This window comes from Opisthocomus hoazin, chromosome 22 (assembly GCF_030867145.1).
Source record: "Opisthocomus hoazin isolate bOpiHoa1 chromosome 22, bOpiHoa1.hap1, whole genome shotgun sequence".
NCBI lineage: Eukaryota > Metazoa > Chordata > Aves > Opisthocomiformes > Opisthocomidae > Opisthocomus > Opisthocomus hoazin.
In genome coordinates this window covers 2,074,423-2,090,000 of record NC_134435.1, presented here as the reverse complement: position 1 = coordinate 2,090,000, position 15,578 = coordinate 2,074,423, and the positions used below count along the sequence as shown (strand labels likewise).

General features: G+C 55.0%; 1 protein-coding gene across 1 annotated transcript in view; it reads left to right on the top strand.

Moving 5' to 3' along the window:
* The window catches only part of PDLIM4 (PDZ and LIM domain 4), a 54,927-nt gene that overhangs the window by 35,087 nt on the left and 4,262 nt on the right, over positions 1 to 15,578 (top strand). The window contains exons 4-5 of the mRNA XM_075441683.1: positions 8,908 to 9,086; positions 12,224 to 12,381. Of these exons, the coding sequence (XP_075297798.1) occupies positions 8,908 to 9,086; positions 12,224 to 12,381 (337 nt within the window). The remainder of the gene's footprint in view (positions 1 to 8,907; positions 9,087 to 12,223; positions 12,382 to 15,578) is intronic.

Genomic DNA, 15,578 nt, shown 5'->3' with positions numbered 1-15,578 from the left:
GACATGACCCACGGGCGTTTTCCAGCACATCCGGGACCCGGCACGAGGCCGTGGGGCTCGTTTGGAGCCCCTGTGCCGAGGTCTCGCCTGCTGTGCACTCCTCAGGGGACAGAGCGGGCTGGGGACGCAGCGGGCTGGGGCTCGGCCAGGCTCCAGCTCGAGTCATGTTTCATGTGAACGCTGGCTGCGGCCTTTTAACTGAAAGACCATCTGATTTTAAGAGTTTGGGCCCTTACTTAGAGAGATCTGAAAAACAAATCTGGTGTTTAGCTGATGACTCTGAAAGGAGTGTAGAAAGAAGGACGTGATGGATAAAGTTTTTCTTCAGACCGTGATAGACGCTGAAAAAGGAGCTTGGCAGAATATTTGAAATCTGTCTCATAAAATAACCACACGCTCCGTTCATCCAGCTTCAGCAAGCTACACCCGACCTTTTTTCTTATCTGTTAATCTTCTGAGCCGAGCTAAGTAGTGGGATTGTACTTACTAGAGCTTTTCAAAGTTAAGTTGAGCTCTGCTCAGTCTGTGAAACTGGCATCTCGACAGGACATCTGAACTGGGCTGGCAGGGAAATATGTGTTAAAGTGTGTGCAGCTTTTAAAATTTATCCTTTTCCCCCAGCCTCGAGGGCAGCCTTTGGCATAAGGGTTCGCCGCAGGACTGCCTTTGAGGCAGTGAGCTGGAGAATCGCTCGCGCTCCGGCGGGCGCCGGCCGCTGCGTAAATCTGTTCTTTGCATTCAGATGAAAACAGCGACGTCCATCCCCTACAGCTCCTCTGTGTGGTATTAATATGATTTCCATTTCTGGGACTTTGGAGCCAGTTTGTCGGAGATGAAGCTCTGTTTGTGTCGAAAAGCTGGGGGAAGAGAGGAAGGGATTGCTGTGTTGCAGTTGTCGTCTGTGCCGAGGCTGAGGTGCAGTCTTGAGGGCGTTGGGATATGGTGGGATGTGTCTTGGTGTCAGGATATGCGAGGATACGTCTTCAGGCTTAATTGCTTGTCACATTTGCATGAAAGAGGACTTGCAGCAATGAAGGCAGTAAAATTTCGCCCACAAAAAGCCCTCTGCCAGGAGAGGTCAGAATCAGGTCATCGAAGTCCAGCTGTACCCCCCGGGTCAGAAGAAAAGGCAGCCATGGGTGGAAACTGCACCTTGGCTGCAAAAAAAAAAAATCTTTGCCTGTATCCTGTCCTCTTCTCTGGCTGCCAGGTCTGAGCTGGTCCCGTTCCGTGGGCAGGCAGCAGTGCCAGGGCCCATGTGAGAAGCCGGGGAGTCCATGGCCAGGCTGTCTGGGTGCGTTGGGCAGCTGGCACGGTGGGGATGGGTCTCAAACTGCTGCTCAGCCTTGGGGAACTGAGACGGGTTTGCTCCAAGCTGACCTTCCGTTGGGTGCAGCCTTTGAGGCAGATGGTCTCATGATGTCCTACCAACGATAATCATAGACTTGTGGAATGGTTTGGGTTGGCAGGGACCTTACAGACCATCCAGTTCCACTCCTCTGCCACGGGCAGGGACCCCTTCCACCAGCCCAGGGTGCTCCCAGCCCCGTCCAGCCTGGCCTTGAGCCCTGCCAGGGAGGGGGCAGCCACAGCTCCTCTGGGCAGCCTGGGCCAGGGCCTCACCACCCTCATGGGGAAGAATTTCTTCCTAATATCTAATCTAAATCCACCCTCTTTGTGACATGCAAGCACTATCCTGGTTCCCAGAGAAGCCCACGTGCCCTCTTCTCTTCCGTGGTAGGCAGCTGCGGGACCGATGCAGGAACGCAGCTTTTAGCCACGTATCACTGAGATGGTTGGGGAGCCGCTGGCCGGCTCTCCGCAGGGCACGGCGGGGCTCGGTTACCCAAGCTTGGGGCTCGGGAGGGAAAAGCCCAAGGCTGGTGAGGAGCCCCAGCGCTCGGGCTCGTCCCGTCACCGCGGGAGGATGGGCACAGGTAACCCAGCATGCTCACGAGAGGTACCCCTGCGAGGGGACCCCATGGCTGCGGGGTGCGCAAACCGCAACGCTCGCGTCCCTAATTCAGCGTTCTGGCAGCAAAGGTCCAGCTGACACTGACTGATCGTGCTCTGGTTTTAGGAGGAGAGTGGATCTGAAGCGCGTCAAGCAGAAAACAGCTTTCGGCCGAGCCAAGCCGTTAATGACCTTCAGCTCTGTTTAAGCCCGCGGCGCGTGTTTATAACCGAGAGCAGGACTGGCTCCCCTGGGCTTAGGAAAATAAACATCTCGCAGGTGATCCCCTGGTCCTGTCCCTGTGGGTCTCCCCTGACTGCACAAGTGGGGTCCAGGATGGATCTGGGGCTCGGAGGGGTCATTGCCAAGCTGTGTTTCGGCTCTGTGCTGGTGGGTCTGCTCCCAGGGAAGGTTCCTCAGAGATGCCAACGCTCTGCCAGATCAGGCTGTGGGTGTAGGTGCTTACGTGGAGGCTGTAGGAGCCAATGTTGGCTTCTCAAATTAGCAGTCTTCAATTTTAATCTCTGTCTGGTAGTCTGGAAAATTATTTCGTTTGTACTCCTGGGCTTTTAAGGGTCTAACTTCAAACACTGTGGAATGGATGAACTTTAAACGCTTCAATTCAGAACACGAAGTCTGATGTTCTCTAAAGCTGTGTCTAAGACCTGTGGCCTCTAAAGACTTGTATTTTAAACACTCTGGGAGGACAAATAGGCCATTTTTAAAAATATAAAAAAAACCCTGCATGCTGGCCTTGACGTGTTTTACAAATCTGAAGAGATTTATGCTTTTTGTTGACTCTGCAAAAGGTGGTTTCAAAATACGATAAACTCCCTCCGAAAGAGGCAGGGACTGAGGCTGATCTTCAAACCTTTTGAGAACTCCTGGCTGGCCGCGTGTTTTCCTGCTCAGGAGAACACATTTCGGCAGCAGCGATTAGCTTGATGGAAGTATTTAATTATTGAGTCTTCTGCCCTGTTGCAGGTTTGACTGAAAAAAAAAACCCCTGAGGGACGAAAGTGCCTCAGCGCAGCCGCTCCAGCGAGTCGGGGGCACGGCGGCAGCGAGCCCTCACGTTCTCTACCCGGAGCGCGCGTTCGCTCCGCGGGGTGAAGCCACGGGGTACGTTTGGATTTCTGCTGAAGTCTTCAGCTTGCCTCCCTTAATGTTCCCCGATAGGTTTCCTGAAATGGGAAACGATGCGTCCTGCGAAAAGCATCTGAGCGTTGTTCCTCCGCCGGCTGCGTCCCGGCAGCACGCTCTCGCTGAACGAAATACCGGCAGCTGACAGGGGAAAAGAGATCTGCTAAGAAGCAGGCACGGAACGGAGAGACTTGCTAGAAATTGAAGAAATGCTTGTAGAAGAAGGAAGGAATAAAGCTCTCCCTATTTCTGGCTCCTTGGGGAATTCCCAAGCTTAAATCCAAGCAACCTGTCATTCAGCATCTTGCTCTTAAATATGAAAGGAAAATTGTTCCTTTTGTGCTTTCTGCGCTGTGTTATGCGTCGGGGACGAGAGCCAGGCATCCAAAAACCAGGGAAATTTCTCTTTTCTCCTATCTTAATAAACGGTGGCACCCAAGAACGCGCTTGAGACGCTGTATGGAGTGAGGGACTGCTCGGTCGAGTGAAGCTGACGGCATCTGGCTGTTCATGTTGGAGGTCAGTGGAAAGAAATGCGGTAGCTCAGGCACAGCCGCCAACCCGAAGGGCCTGACGGACGCTTTACGTCCCTGCGGCAGCGCGGGGCAAGGCGATGCTTGCTGCCAGCGCTGCTCCGACCGCAGCTACGTACACACGACTGCCCCGGCTTCCTGCGCCTCCTGCCAAGAGAAACACTCCCCGACGCCCTGTCGCGTTTTCCTTCTCCTCGGGACATAAATACCGTACCAGGAAGGGCCCTTACCTGTGCCTGATAAGGCACTGGCTGCGTTCGTGCGACGCTGATAAATGCATCGCGAGGAGGAGGAGGCTTGAGGCCATGCAAGGGGTGGCCAAGGCTGGGGCTTGCCACGGGTCGTCTTTTTTTTGCAGTGGCTGGGGAAGGGTCTGCAGAACAAGTCTGATGGGGAGCGGCTGAGGGAGCTGGGGCTGCTCAGTCTGGAGAAGAGGAGGCTGAAGGGAGACCTTCTCGCTCTGTATAGCTCCTGAGGGTGTAGTGAGGTGGGTGCTGGTCTCTTCTCCCAAGTAACCAGCGATAGGATGAGAGGCAATGACTTCAGGTTGAGTCCAGTGAGGTTCAGATTGGATGTTAGGAAAAATTTCTTTACTGGAAGAGTGGTCAGGCACTGGACCAGGCTGCCCAGGGCAGTGGTGAAGTCCCCATCCCTGGAGGTGTTCAAAAACATGTAGGTATGGCACTTCAGGACATGGTTCAGCAGGCATGGTGGTGTTGGGATGACGGTTGGACTTGATCTTAGAATCACACACAGAATCACACAGAATAGTAGGGGTTGGAAGGGCCCTCTGTGGGTCATCTAGTCCAACCCCCCTGCCGAAGCAGGGTCACCCAGAGCAGGCTGCACAGGACCTTGTCCAGGCGGGTCTTGAATATCTCCAGAGAAGGAGACTCCACAGCCTCCCTGGGCAGCCTGGGCCAGGGCTCCGTCACCCTCAGAGGGAAGAAGTTCTTCCTCATGTTCAGACGGAACTTCCTCTGCCTCAGTTTGTGCCCATTGCCCCTTGTCCTGTCACTGGGCACCACTGAAAAGAGCTTGGCCCCATCCTCCTGACACCCACCCTGCAGATATTTAGAGGCATTTATAAGGTCCCCTCACAGCCTTCTCTTCTTCAGGCTGAACAAGCCCAGTTCCCTCAACCTCTCCTCGTAGTGGAGATGCTCCAGTCCCCTCATCATCCTTGTAGCCCTCCGCTGGACTCTCTCCAGTAGCTCTTCATCCTTCTTGAACTGGGGAGGTCTTTTCCAGCCTTAATGATTCTATGATTCTCCTCGAAATAATCCCTTTTCCTCTGCTCATTCCTTCCCCTGGTGCGAAGGGACAGGCTGGGGGTCTCCAGCAAGGCGGTGACCAGAGAAGGTCGGTCTGGCTGGGCACACTGTGCCGCGTCAGTGCTGAAGCCACACAAGAAACCACCCCAAAACCCACCCGGCTCTGGGACCGGGCCTTCGAGCAGCTCCTTCCTAGCTCTGCCTCGCGCTCATCTGGTGTGGGGCGGCTGCAGGGACCGTGTCTGCCGGGAGTGGGAGGCCTGGGCTCCAGGAGCTCCAGATGCTGCGTGTCAGGCGGTTGGGTACTCTTTGGGATTGATGGGCCGAGAAGGCAAGCATGAGAAAACAGATTGCGAGTGTCTGTTCCGTAGGCTAAAAGAGTTCTCCTCGGTGAAACTTCGCAGGCCGGCTCTTAGGAAGGGTTTGCAAACCTTTTTAATTTAAGAGGGGCCATAAAAAGCAAGGAAAAAAAAAAAATAAAAGCCAGCAGAGAAGAGCAAATTAGGGCCCGAATGGGGGAAATTTTTTCTGATGGTGAATTTGAGAACTGGAGAGAAATCCATCTGGTTCTAGGTTTCCGAGAACGAAGGCATGAGTGTTTTGCACAATGCGAAGCCTTGCAGAGGTCTCATGGGGAAAATGCTGAAACAGCCTTCGAGATGAGAAAAAGGAGATGGAGCTCAGTCCAGGGAATGGCTTTTTGTGCAACAGGAAGGTTTTGTAGCCCAGAAACTGAGAGTGACAAGGAAGGCAAAGACCGGTGTGCCCTGAGGGGTAAACACCATCCTGTGAAGGCCATTAGCTGCCCAGGACATGAAGCACAGCTCCCCAACGCCTGCGAAGAACTTGTTGGAAAAGGCTGAGGGACATCCATTGCTTCATCTCCATGGCCTTGGTCTGGGAGGTGTCGGGGTAGAAGGAGCGCTGCGGTGTCCGTCCGGAGGAGCCCGTCGATCCCTCTGGATGCTGCTGGGTCACCTGGGGCTTTGCAGCACTGCTGAGCCGATGCGGGGTGAGCTGCCACCACGAGCATCCTCCTCCGCAGGGACGCGGTGCCGGAGCCGGGGGGGACCAGGGACACCGAGCAGCCCGGCCACGCAGGGAGGGCTCTGAACCGCCCCGTTTCCATCACCAGGCTTTCACGCCTTTTGGAGAGCGCCCAAGCAAGGAGTTTGAGCTTTGTAGCAACGTTTGCTCCTGGTGTACAAACTGCTGAGCTTGGAAAGAGCAAATGGCCAACGCTTGAGAAGCTACGTCGGATGAAAGCAAGTCTGTGGAGATGACAGTCTGTAGGCCCTTTGATGGAGGGGGCTTTCCTTCCAGAAACAGCCGCCAGCCCCGTGCTCCCCACCAAAGGGTCTGGATGTCCCTGGGGTGGAAGAGCCCGCGGGGTCGGAGGACGGGAGAGCGTCCCTCGGAGTGACTGCCCGTCTGGGCCCCGGCACATGGATAATTAACGATAATGGCTTTTTAAAAGCATAACTCTGGCCTGCTGGGCAGCATGGGCCACTGCTTTTTTTCCCTAAAAACATTTATGATCCTTCTTTTCCTCTCTCTGTCACGGTTGAAAGTGTTTTCTTTATTTCCCTTGAAATCATAATGTAAATCTGGGAAATGGAAACCCGTAGCCTGGTAGTAATTTTTTTTAAAAGACTATAAATTGGGGAACAGTTAAAATTATATTATTCCTGGCAGCAAAATTCCTTTTTTAATAGATAATTTGAAGTTATTACGTTGGAAGCAGCTTTCCCCACGTGTGTGTGCACGCACGGTGTGGAAGGAGCAGTGCCGAGGGCTCGGGGCGGCTTTCGAGGCGGTGAAGTGCCAGGCGCTCGCCGGAGTTTGCAGGTTTTCAGCCACCATTTTGCAGTCCTAAATTAAGCCCGGGTTTATCAATGGGAGTCTTGCCTTGGGAAGAACTGAAGGATTGGACTTTCCAGTCTTTCTAACAGGGTCTGGTTTTTATTTCTCTTCGCTGTTCTTTTTTACAAGGCTTGGGAGCACCAGTGTTTTCTGCTATGCACCAGTGACAGACGTTTGTTTCCAATTAGTGTTTATTGGATTATTTTAGTCAAAAGTAAGCTTTGTATTAGAGCCCCGCAGTATGGACTCTGTTATTTGTTCACGGGACGGTGTTTTCTTCCTCTGCTTGGTTCTGCATCAGCTTCAGCCTACTGGAAAGCTGGCGCAAGGCAGCATCGCTGCGGACCTGCCCTGAAACAGATGAAACCAGATTAAAAAGGTTGCAGCCTCTTATACGAGGATCTATTCCTGCCATCGGTACGGGCGTGTTTCTGACTCATCCTCAGGCTGTGCCTGGCTTTCTGCTGCCTTTCCCAGGAGCTGGAACGAGCCCTTCTCCGGGGAAGGGGCTGCCGGGCGCTCCCCGGGCTGAGTGTCGGCAGGTGAAGCCTGGCGCGGGTGGCTTGCGGCGAGATTCGCTGTAGGTGCGGTTGGGTTTATGGGTGTGCGCCGGGCCGACTAACAGAGCTTTGGGAAAACACGTGGGCAGTGTTTTCTGTAGGTAAAATAATACGGAAGACTTGCGTTTTAAGGCCATCCGGGAACCTGATGAGGTTCAACAAGGGCAAGGGCAGGGTCCTGCACCCGGGGAGGAACAACCCCAGGCACCAGGACAGGCTGGGGTGGCCCTGCTGGAGAGCAGCTCTGTGGAGAGGGACTGGGAGTGCTGGGGGACGATAGGGTGACCATGAGCCAGCAGCGTGCCCTGGGTGCCCAGAAGGCCAATGGGATCCTGGGGTGCATGAGGAGGAGTGTGGGCAGCAGGGCGAGGGAGGTTCTCCTCCCCCTCTGCTCTGCCCTGGTGAGGCCCCATCTGCAGTGCTGTGTCCAGTTCTGGGCTCCCCAGTTCAAGAAAGATGAGGAGCTGCTGGAGAGAGTCCAGCGGAGGGCTACGAGGATGAGGAGGGGACTGGAGCATCTCTCCTATGAGGAGAGACTGAGGGAGCTGGGCTTGTTCAGCCTGGAGAAGAGAAGGCTGAGAGGGGACCTTAGAAATGCCTCTAAATATCTGCAGGGTGGGTGTCAGGAGGACAGGGCCAGACTCTGTTCAGTGGTGCCCAGCGACAGGACAAGGGGCAACGGGCACAAACTGAAGCAGAGGAAGCTCCAGCTGAACCCGAGGAAGAACTTCTTCCCTCTGAGGGTGACGGAGCCCTGGCCCAGGCTGCCCAGGGAGGCTGTGGAGTCTCCTTCTCGGGAGATATTCCAGCCCCGCCTGGCCGCGGTGCTGTGCCCCCTGCTCTGGGTGACCCTGCTTGGGCAGGGGGTTGGGCTGGGTGACCCACAGAGGTCCCTTCCAACCCCTGCCATGCTGGGATTCTGGGATTCCTGACTTGACGTCTTCCGACAAAAAGATTTCCATAGATTGCCTTGGGAATTAAAAAGCAAATGAAAATGTGAATACCAAGCTAGACCCTTGACCAACGCGTCTCACGCTGTAAATGACTGACCTTATTTTGGGAGAAACCCTCCCGGAACACACACAGATCTTTGTGGACGAGGGTAGCTGCAAGTGAGTGAAAGTACCAGGTTTCAGGTCTTGCCCAGCCCGTACGCGTGGGTGCAGAGCCTGGGTGTCATCGTGTGCTGGTAACGCAAATGGGAGCGACTGCCCCGACGTCAGGGGAGCCAGAAGTGCTCTCGCAGTGATGTCACACGAAACGAGAAGCAGACGCGCAGCCTTGCTTCTGCGGAAATAACAAATATGCTTTTACGGGAGGATAAAGGCAGAATACTTGGCAGTGGCTCGCTGCGGAGAAGCAGGCGAGTTCATTTGGTCAGAGACCAAGGAGAGCTGCGTGGATTCAGCAAGACTGAACTGTGGGTCGAGCCTGAGTTTTGCTTCTCCTGCAGATCTCTGTTTTCCATAGCGCATATGAAATATTATTGCTGCGAACTGCACGTCCCAACGCAGCCTCTCCACGTGTGTTGTACGAAGAACGATAAATCTCAGGTTTGTCTGCTTTTCCTTCTCTTCCAGGACAACGGGCCTGCCCAGGGCAGGAGGCCAGTGCCCCCTGGGTCTGGTGGCAACCCCATGGACACCAAGCAGATGCTGAACGTCCAGCACCACCACCCGACCCGGCTCTACGGGCAGAGCGGCTGCGAGTCGGCTCTGCCGGGCCAGCTGAGCGGGCTCCACATCGCTCCAGCCCAGAGGTAGGACCACGGTCTGGGTCTGCAGGCTTGGCTTCGGGGGTGTCCGGGGGGGCTGTGGGGCTCCCGGAGCTCCGGAGATGTCAGGTGTAGCTCCTGCTCCGTTATGCAAGTGTGGGTGGGGAAATAAAAAAGGAGGAGAGGAGGAGGAGGAAAAAGGAGGGGAGGAGGAGGAGGAGGAAAAAGGGGGAGAGGAGGAGGAGGAGGAAAAAGGAGGAGAGGAGGAGGAGGAGGAGGAAAAAGGAGGAGAGGAGGAGGAGGAGGAAAAAGGAGGAGAGGAGGAGGAGGAGGAGGAAAAAGGAGGAGAGGAGGAGGAGGAGGAGGAAAAAGGAGGAGAGGAGGAGGAGGAGGAGGAGGAAAAAGGAGGAGAGGAGGAGGAGGAAAAAGGAGGAGAGGAGGAGGAGGAGGAGGAAAAAGGAGGAGAGGAGGAGGAGGAGGAGGAAGAAGGAGGAGAGGAGGAGGAGGAGGAGGAAAAAGGAGGAGAGGAGGAGGAGGAGGAGGAAAAAGGAGGAGAGGAGGAGGAGGAGGAGGAAAAAGGAGGAGAGGAGGAGGAGGAAAAAGGAGGAGAGGAGGAGGAGGAAAAAGGAGGAGGGGAGGAGGAGGAAAAAGGAGGAGGGGAGGAGGAGGAAAAAGGAGGAGAGGAGGAGGAGGAAAAAGGAGGAGAGGAGGAGGAGGAGGAGGAGGAAAAAGGAGGAAAAAGGAGGAGGAGGAGGAAAAAGGAGGAGAGGAGGAGGAGGAAAAAGGAGGAGGAGGAGGAAAAAGGAGGAGGAGGAGGAAAAAGGAGGGGAGGAGGAAAAAGGAGGAGAGGAGGAGGAGGAAAAAGGTTTAAAGGGTTTGGAGATGCCAAATTCTGACCAAAACGGCCCCACGTGTGTATGTAGTAACTGCAGCCCTGAACTGAAGCTTGTGAAGCTGGAGCAATGTTCAGCCGTTTGCCTCGGAGCCGGGCGAAGGTGCCGGTTTTCCAGACCCACATAAGATCCTTCGGTTGCCGTGGGGGTGGGTCGCTCAGCGGCATCAGCTCCGGTCCCCAGGCTGGGGTCAGTGCCAGGACTGTCACAGACGTTAGTGTCCTGGAGTTTCAAAGTGAATGTTCAAGGCAGGGGGGAAGGGTTTTGCCCTCCCAGGAGTGGGGATCACACCTCCACAGACCCCGGAGCAACCCCTCAGCCTGGGAGCTGGAGGCATCTGTGGAGAAAATTAACGCCGGTAAACTTGGGCTGTTTATAAATGTGAGATCTGCTCAGCGCAGCTGTCCGGGAGGCTGGGAATAAATAACGCTCGGAGGAAAGAAAAAACTTTTGTGTAGCCAAGAGCAGTTTGGGTGGATGACTCGGACTTTGAGGAAGGCCAGGTTGTGGGCTGCGATGCTTTCGCATGGCGTATGCTGCTGCTGATTTATGCTCCTCCAGGCTGGCAAGATGTTCTGCAGGAAAATAACGTCCGTATCAAATGCAAAGAGCAAAGAGAGTTTCTTTGTAGCTGGGGAACTGTCTGCCTCCACGAATTCATATTTCAGTGATGCTGCGAGCCAGCTTATTCCCCGTGCTGCTCCAGGAAAGTTAATGAAGTTGGAAAGTAGAGAAACACAGACAAAAAAAAAGGGAGGAGAAAATCTGACGTTGTCTGTGTGTGAGCCAAAAGCCGGGAGATCACAGAATCACAGAATAGTAGGGGTTGGAAGGGACCTCTGTGGGTCATCTAGTCCAACCCTCCTGCTGAAGCAGGGTGACCTACAGCAGGCTGCACAGGACCTTGTCCAGGCGGGATGAGCTTGGGTGCTTGAGCAGAGCTGGGTCAGAAGAGCGTTCTGTTTGAATTTGTGCTCCATCGGGCTGAACTGGTGAAAATCTGCCCTTTTTCACTGAAAATGTGTGAGCTGACGAACGAGGAGGCTGCAGCAGGGCAGGCAGGCACTCGGGGCACGCAGGGAGGGTCTGGGCTGGCCAGGGGCGTGGGGACGGGTCCTCGGCGGCCCCGGTCCCGGCAGCGGCACTTCTGCCCCTCGTCTCGAGAGATGGGAGCCATGGGAGCAGCCGGCAGGTCGCTCCTGGAAAACAGAGCTTTGGCTTTTCTTGGGAAGTGAGTTTCGTTGGGGGTTTTTTCCTTTGTTTAAAAGTGAATTTTCTTTATTTGTTTTCTTTTTGTTTGTTTGTTTGTTTTAAAAGGGGAATGAATATGGTGCTGGTGAAGAAGATGAGTCAGATGATGGCTAAAGTGTGTTAATATATCTGATGGCGTTCAGGGCTCTTGCTGTTTTTATTGGGTTTATAGTGACCTTGATGACCTTCTCCTTGAAAAGGAAAAGGAGCCCCTTCCCCCGACGCTGTGCTGCGGGGCCTCAGCAAAGCACAGCAGCACTTGAATTCCTCTCTGCTCAGCAGGACACTTGAACATGTACCCACAATATTTTTGGTTCCAAACGATGCTTTTCATGTTTTGATGTATTGAATGAACTGGAATAATGCTTTAAATTACCGTTGTCTGTCGTACCCCAGTCCTGCTGCGTGCAGACAAGGAGCAGCTTCGGGGCTGGATGCTGAGGGTCAGCACGTGGTTTGGGGGGTGGGGGGGACGGGGCTGCCCTCGTGTCCCACCCTCGGTGCTGTGCGGCCCCGGGGAGGGGGTTCTGATTTAAGCTGTGGGCTGCGTCTGGCAAACGGATCTTCGGATGCCGTCACCTGCAGAAGCGCTGGCTTCAAACGCGGCGTTGGTGGACGGCGAGGAGGTTTGCTGTCGTGCCTGTCCCTGGCAGCAGCACCCACTGCCCCTGTGCCGGGTGCCCAAACAGCGGCACGAGGAGTGGGTGGATCCCCTGGCCCTGTGTAGTTCAAGAAATGCATTGTTTTACCCATTTTTTTCAATAAAGTCCACGTGTGGCAGAGCAATTCGCAGTGGTTGTAAGCAGCTGCCCTCTTCCCTGAAGGCATCTGGTGTCCGGGCCAGCCCTGGCTGTGGTTGCTCCATCGGAGCTGAACAGGGAACGGGTTTAGCTCCCCTGGTTTGAGGGCTGTTCCCGGGCAGGGAGATGCATGGGAACGGAGAGGTGTTTGGTCGAAGGAGCTTCCAGTACCTCCCTGATGAGCTGACGACTGCCCTTTGCGTTCCACTTGAGCCTGTCTTGCTTTTCTTTAAAACAGCCTCGACCCCTTGAAGTCTCTCCCACGGAACAGGAATGGGATTGATGTGGAGTCGGACGTCTACAAGATGCTTCAGGATTACGAAAAGCCTGTTTCGGAGCCGAAGCAGTCCGGGTCTTTCCGGTACTTGCAGGGCATGTTGGAGGCTGGTGAGAACGGTAAGGAGGTTGGCAGCACCCGTAGCGTGTCCCAGCGAGTCCCCTACACCTCCCCTGGACCCGGGCTGCGGCACTGCACGGCTGCGGGGCACAAACCATCGCGGGGTCCCTCTGCACCCTATTCCCTGGCCGCACACCCACCGAGGTGCTGTTGCAGGCTTAACCTGAAGCATACGGAAGCAGAGGAAGTTCCAGCTGAACCCGAGGAAGAACTTCTTCCCTCTGAGGGTGACGGAGCCCTGGCCCAGGCTGCCCAGGGAGGCTGTGGAGTCTCCTTCTCTGGAGATATTCCAGCCCCGCCTGGCCGCGGTGCTGTGCAGCCTGCTCTGGGTGACCCTGCTTGGGCAGGGGGTTGGGCTGGGTGATTCCAGAGGTCCCTTCCAACCCCGACCATTCTGTGATTCTGTAACATCCTCCTCCTTCCCTTGGTGAGGTCCAGAAGCTTGAAAAGCATCTAAAGGGTCCATCTGCAAGAGCTGATGGGATGGGTTTGCAAACCCTTCGGCTCTGTCATTTTACCGCACATCGCCTCGGTGCCGAGGCAGCTCGGCTCGACGCGGGAGGGTCCGAGCACCCTGCGAGGGGAAACCCCCAGACTCAAGTTTCAAATCGGAGTTCCAGATGCTCAGGCCAGCACCTGGGGGCTTAACCGAGTTTCGTGGCTGGCTTGAGCGTCGTGTGAAAGCTGGATTTGCAAAGAGCTTCTGCGTGGCAGCTGTTTTCCTGAGACGGTTTGTGGAACGTGACGGCCCGGGGCGGTTGCGTGAGATCACCCCTGGAGAGCGGTTTGGCTGTTTCAGTAAATGGCATTTGCATAAGGCCGTGGGATCGTCCTCGGCAAGCCCGGGATAGAGATCAGGAGCTCCTGGCTCACTTCTCAGGTCTGTCACAGCTTCCTGCCCGTGTCGTTAATGCGGGAAGGAGCCAACACCGAGCGTTGAATAATAAGATCCCCAAACCACTTTTCAGCTTCTTTTTATTTGCCTTACATCCTTAAGTCTATTTGGGTTTTGATGTTTGAACTTTTGGGCTTCATTTTACAGTCATTAGGGCAAGACTTCATTCTGCTTCCTTCTGAGAGCCTCGTCCTCTGGTCACGTGAACCCAGAAACTTGGGTTTTATGGGAAAACACCAAGCGCTGCAAATCTCACGATGAAGCCGCGAGAGGCAGCGAGTCAGGCCGCTGCGTTTCGGTTTCTGTGTATATAAAATGATGGAGAAGGGTGTTCTTTGACTAGAAGTATCTTGCTTCTAGCTTCACCAGAAGCAGCATGATTTGGGGTAACTTCTAAGCATCAGGAGTTTTTACCCGTTCCAGTTTTCTCCGTGGTACTTGGGCACGTCCGCAAAGCATGAGATGGGATCAGCTGTGGGAGCACTGGGCGTAAATATTACAGCCCCTTCGAGGCTGCTAATTACAGGTTCCAGATGTACCCTCAGGTCCCTCCCAAGAGCAGGCACGAGCAGCCTCCCGGTGCGGTGTCCGCAGCACCCCCGGGTCTCCTCGTTAGGAAGAAGCAAATAGGAAGTGACTGTGTTAATCCCAATTAGTGATGCTCCCGCCTTCCCCCCTTCTCTCTGCCAGGAAAGGGACAAAAAATGAAGCTTTTCTGGTTTGCTGCTGCCTCCTCTTGCATCCCACAGCCAGAAACCCGGTGCTGCCCTTCGGGAGGAGAGGAGAAAGAGAAGAGGGTGGGCTGGGGGAAGGGGAGGATGAAGAGGTGCTGGGACAGTTCCGGACCTGGGGTCTGTCCTGGACCTGGGGTCTGTCCTAGCCAGTCCTGGGTGTCTGCTCGCCCGGCAGCGTCTGGTCGCGAGCCCGTGGCGGCTGCAGCTCGGCGTGCGTGGAGCCGGGGGCTGACGCTGCTGTCGGTACCGGAGCCGTCACCCCGGGGCTCTGCCACCGGCCCCGTCCCTCTCGGCCGCGCCGGGCAGCGGGGATGTGCGGCTGCCTGCGGGCACGCTCTCGCCTCCATCTGTTTATTTCGTCAGGGATGAGAAATTAAGTGAAAAGCATCTCTCCTGGCATAAAGCTCTGTGAGGTTTCAGCATGGTTTAAATCCCCAGGAGTGTTCCTGCGAGGTTGTTTTACAGCTTCCAGCTTTGCTCCTTTTCCTTTAAGCCTAAAATTATACATTTTGGCCTGACCTCGCTGTGTGTTGTCCTTTTAAAGTCACGATCTCCTCTCCCGAGGAGCTGGGTGACTCAGACAACGACCTGTTATATATGGAAGGTGTTTCCACTGGAAGCCAGACTTTCTTCGGCGTCACCAGCCCCATCCCCGCACCCTTAAGGCACAATTCTTTGTGCTGAGGCTGGAGGAGCCGCAGCGGCTGCCTCCGTCCGGGCCCTTGGCGCGGGAAGGATGAGCGCTGCAGCCACCGACGGGGAGGGCTGAGATGGGGGAGTTGAAGCATCTCGCTGCCATGCTGAGGACCATGAATTACAGTGAGACTGTGGGCTGGTAAACAGCGGGAAGCGATCCATCGGTTGGGAAGATGGGAAGCAGCCCTCTCTGCAGGGCTTGTTTTGCTGTAAAATCTCTCTCTCTATTTTTTTTTTTTCATTTTTTTTTTTTTTTTCACCCCTCTCTTTTTTAAGCAGCTTCTCCAAGCCCTCTGAGAGACAGTGACAGCTTAACTGTGAAATGTTGGCAGATGAGCGTGTCTAGTCCAAGCACGCCGTGTCTCACGCTGGGGAAGCCAGCAGCTTGAGCAGCGGTTTCGGTTTATTCCCAGCAAGGCAGCGGAAGGACTCGGCAGGCGAGCTTGGCTGGAGCCAGCCGAGCCCTCGCAGCAGCCCCGCTCCGCTCCCGCGCAGGCAGACTCGCGCGCACCGAGGCTCTCGGCATCCCCAGACGCTGTGTTGTGTCTCGGGAAAGTGAGGCTTGGTGGGAAATTGGTCCTTTGGGGTTTACTGGCTTGGCCAGAGCTGTTGGCAGCGTTGGGCTCCGGATCAGAGCCACGGCTGGGGACGGGGTCTGCTGTGCAAGGATGCCTGCGCGTCCCGGGGGTAGCCCGGGGGGTTAGGGGTGGGTGGGCTCCCCCTTCCCCAGCCTTCGTGCAAGGAGGCTTGGTGCCCCAGAAGACCTTATCTTCTGTCATGGTGTTTTATTGTAGGTTATATGAGATTAAACGAGTATTCTAGGAACAAAAATGCATCTGATTCTATTATTGTTTGTTTTCTTTTGCCTGAT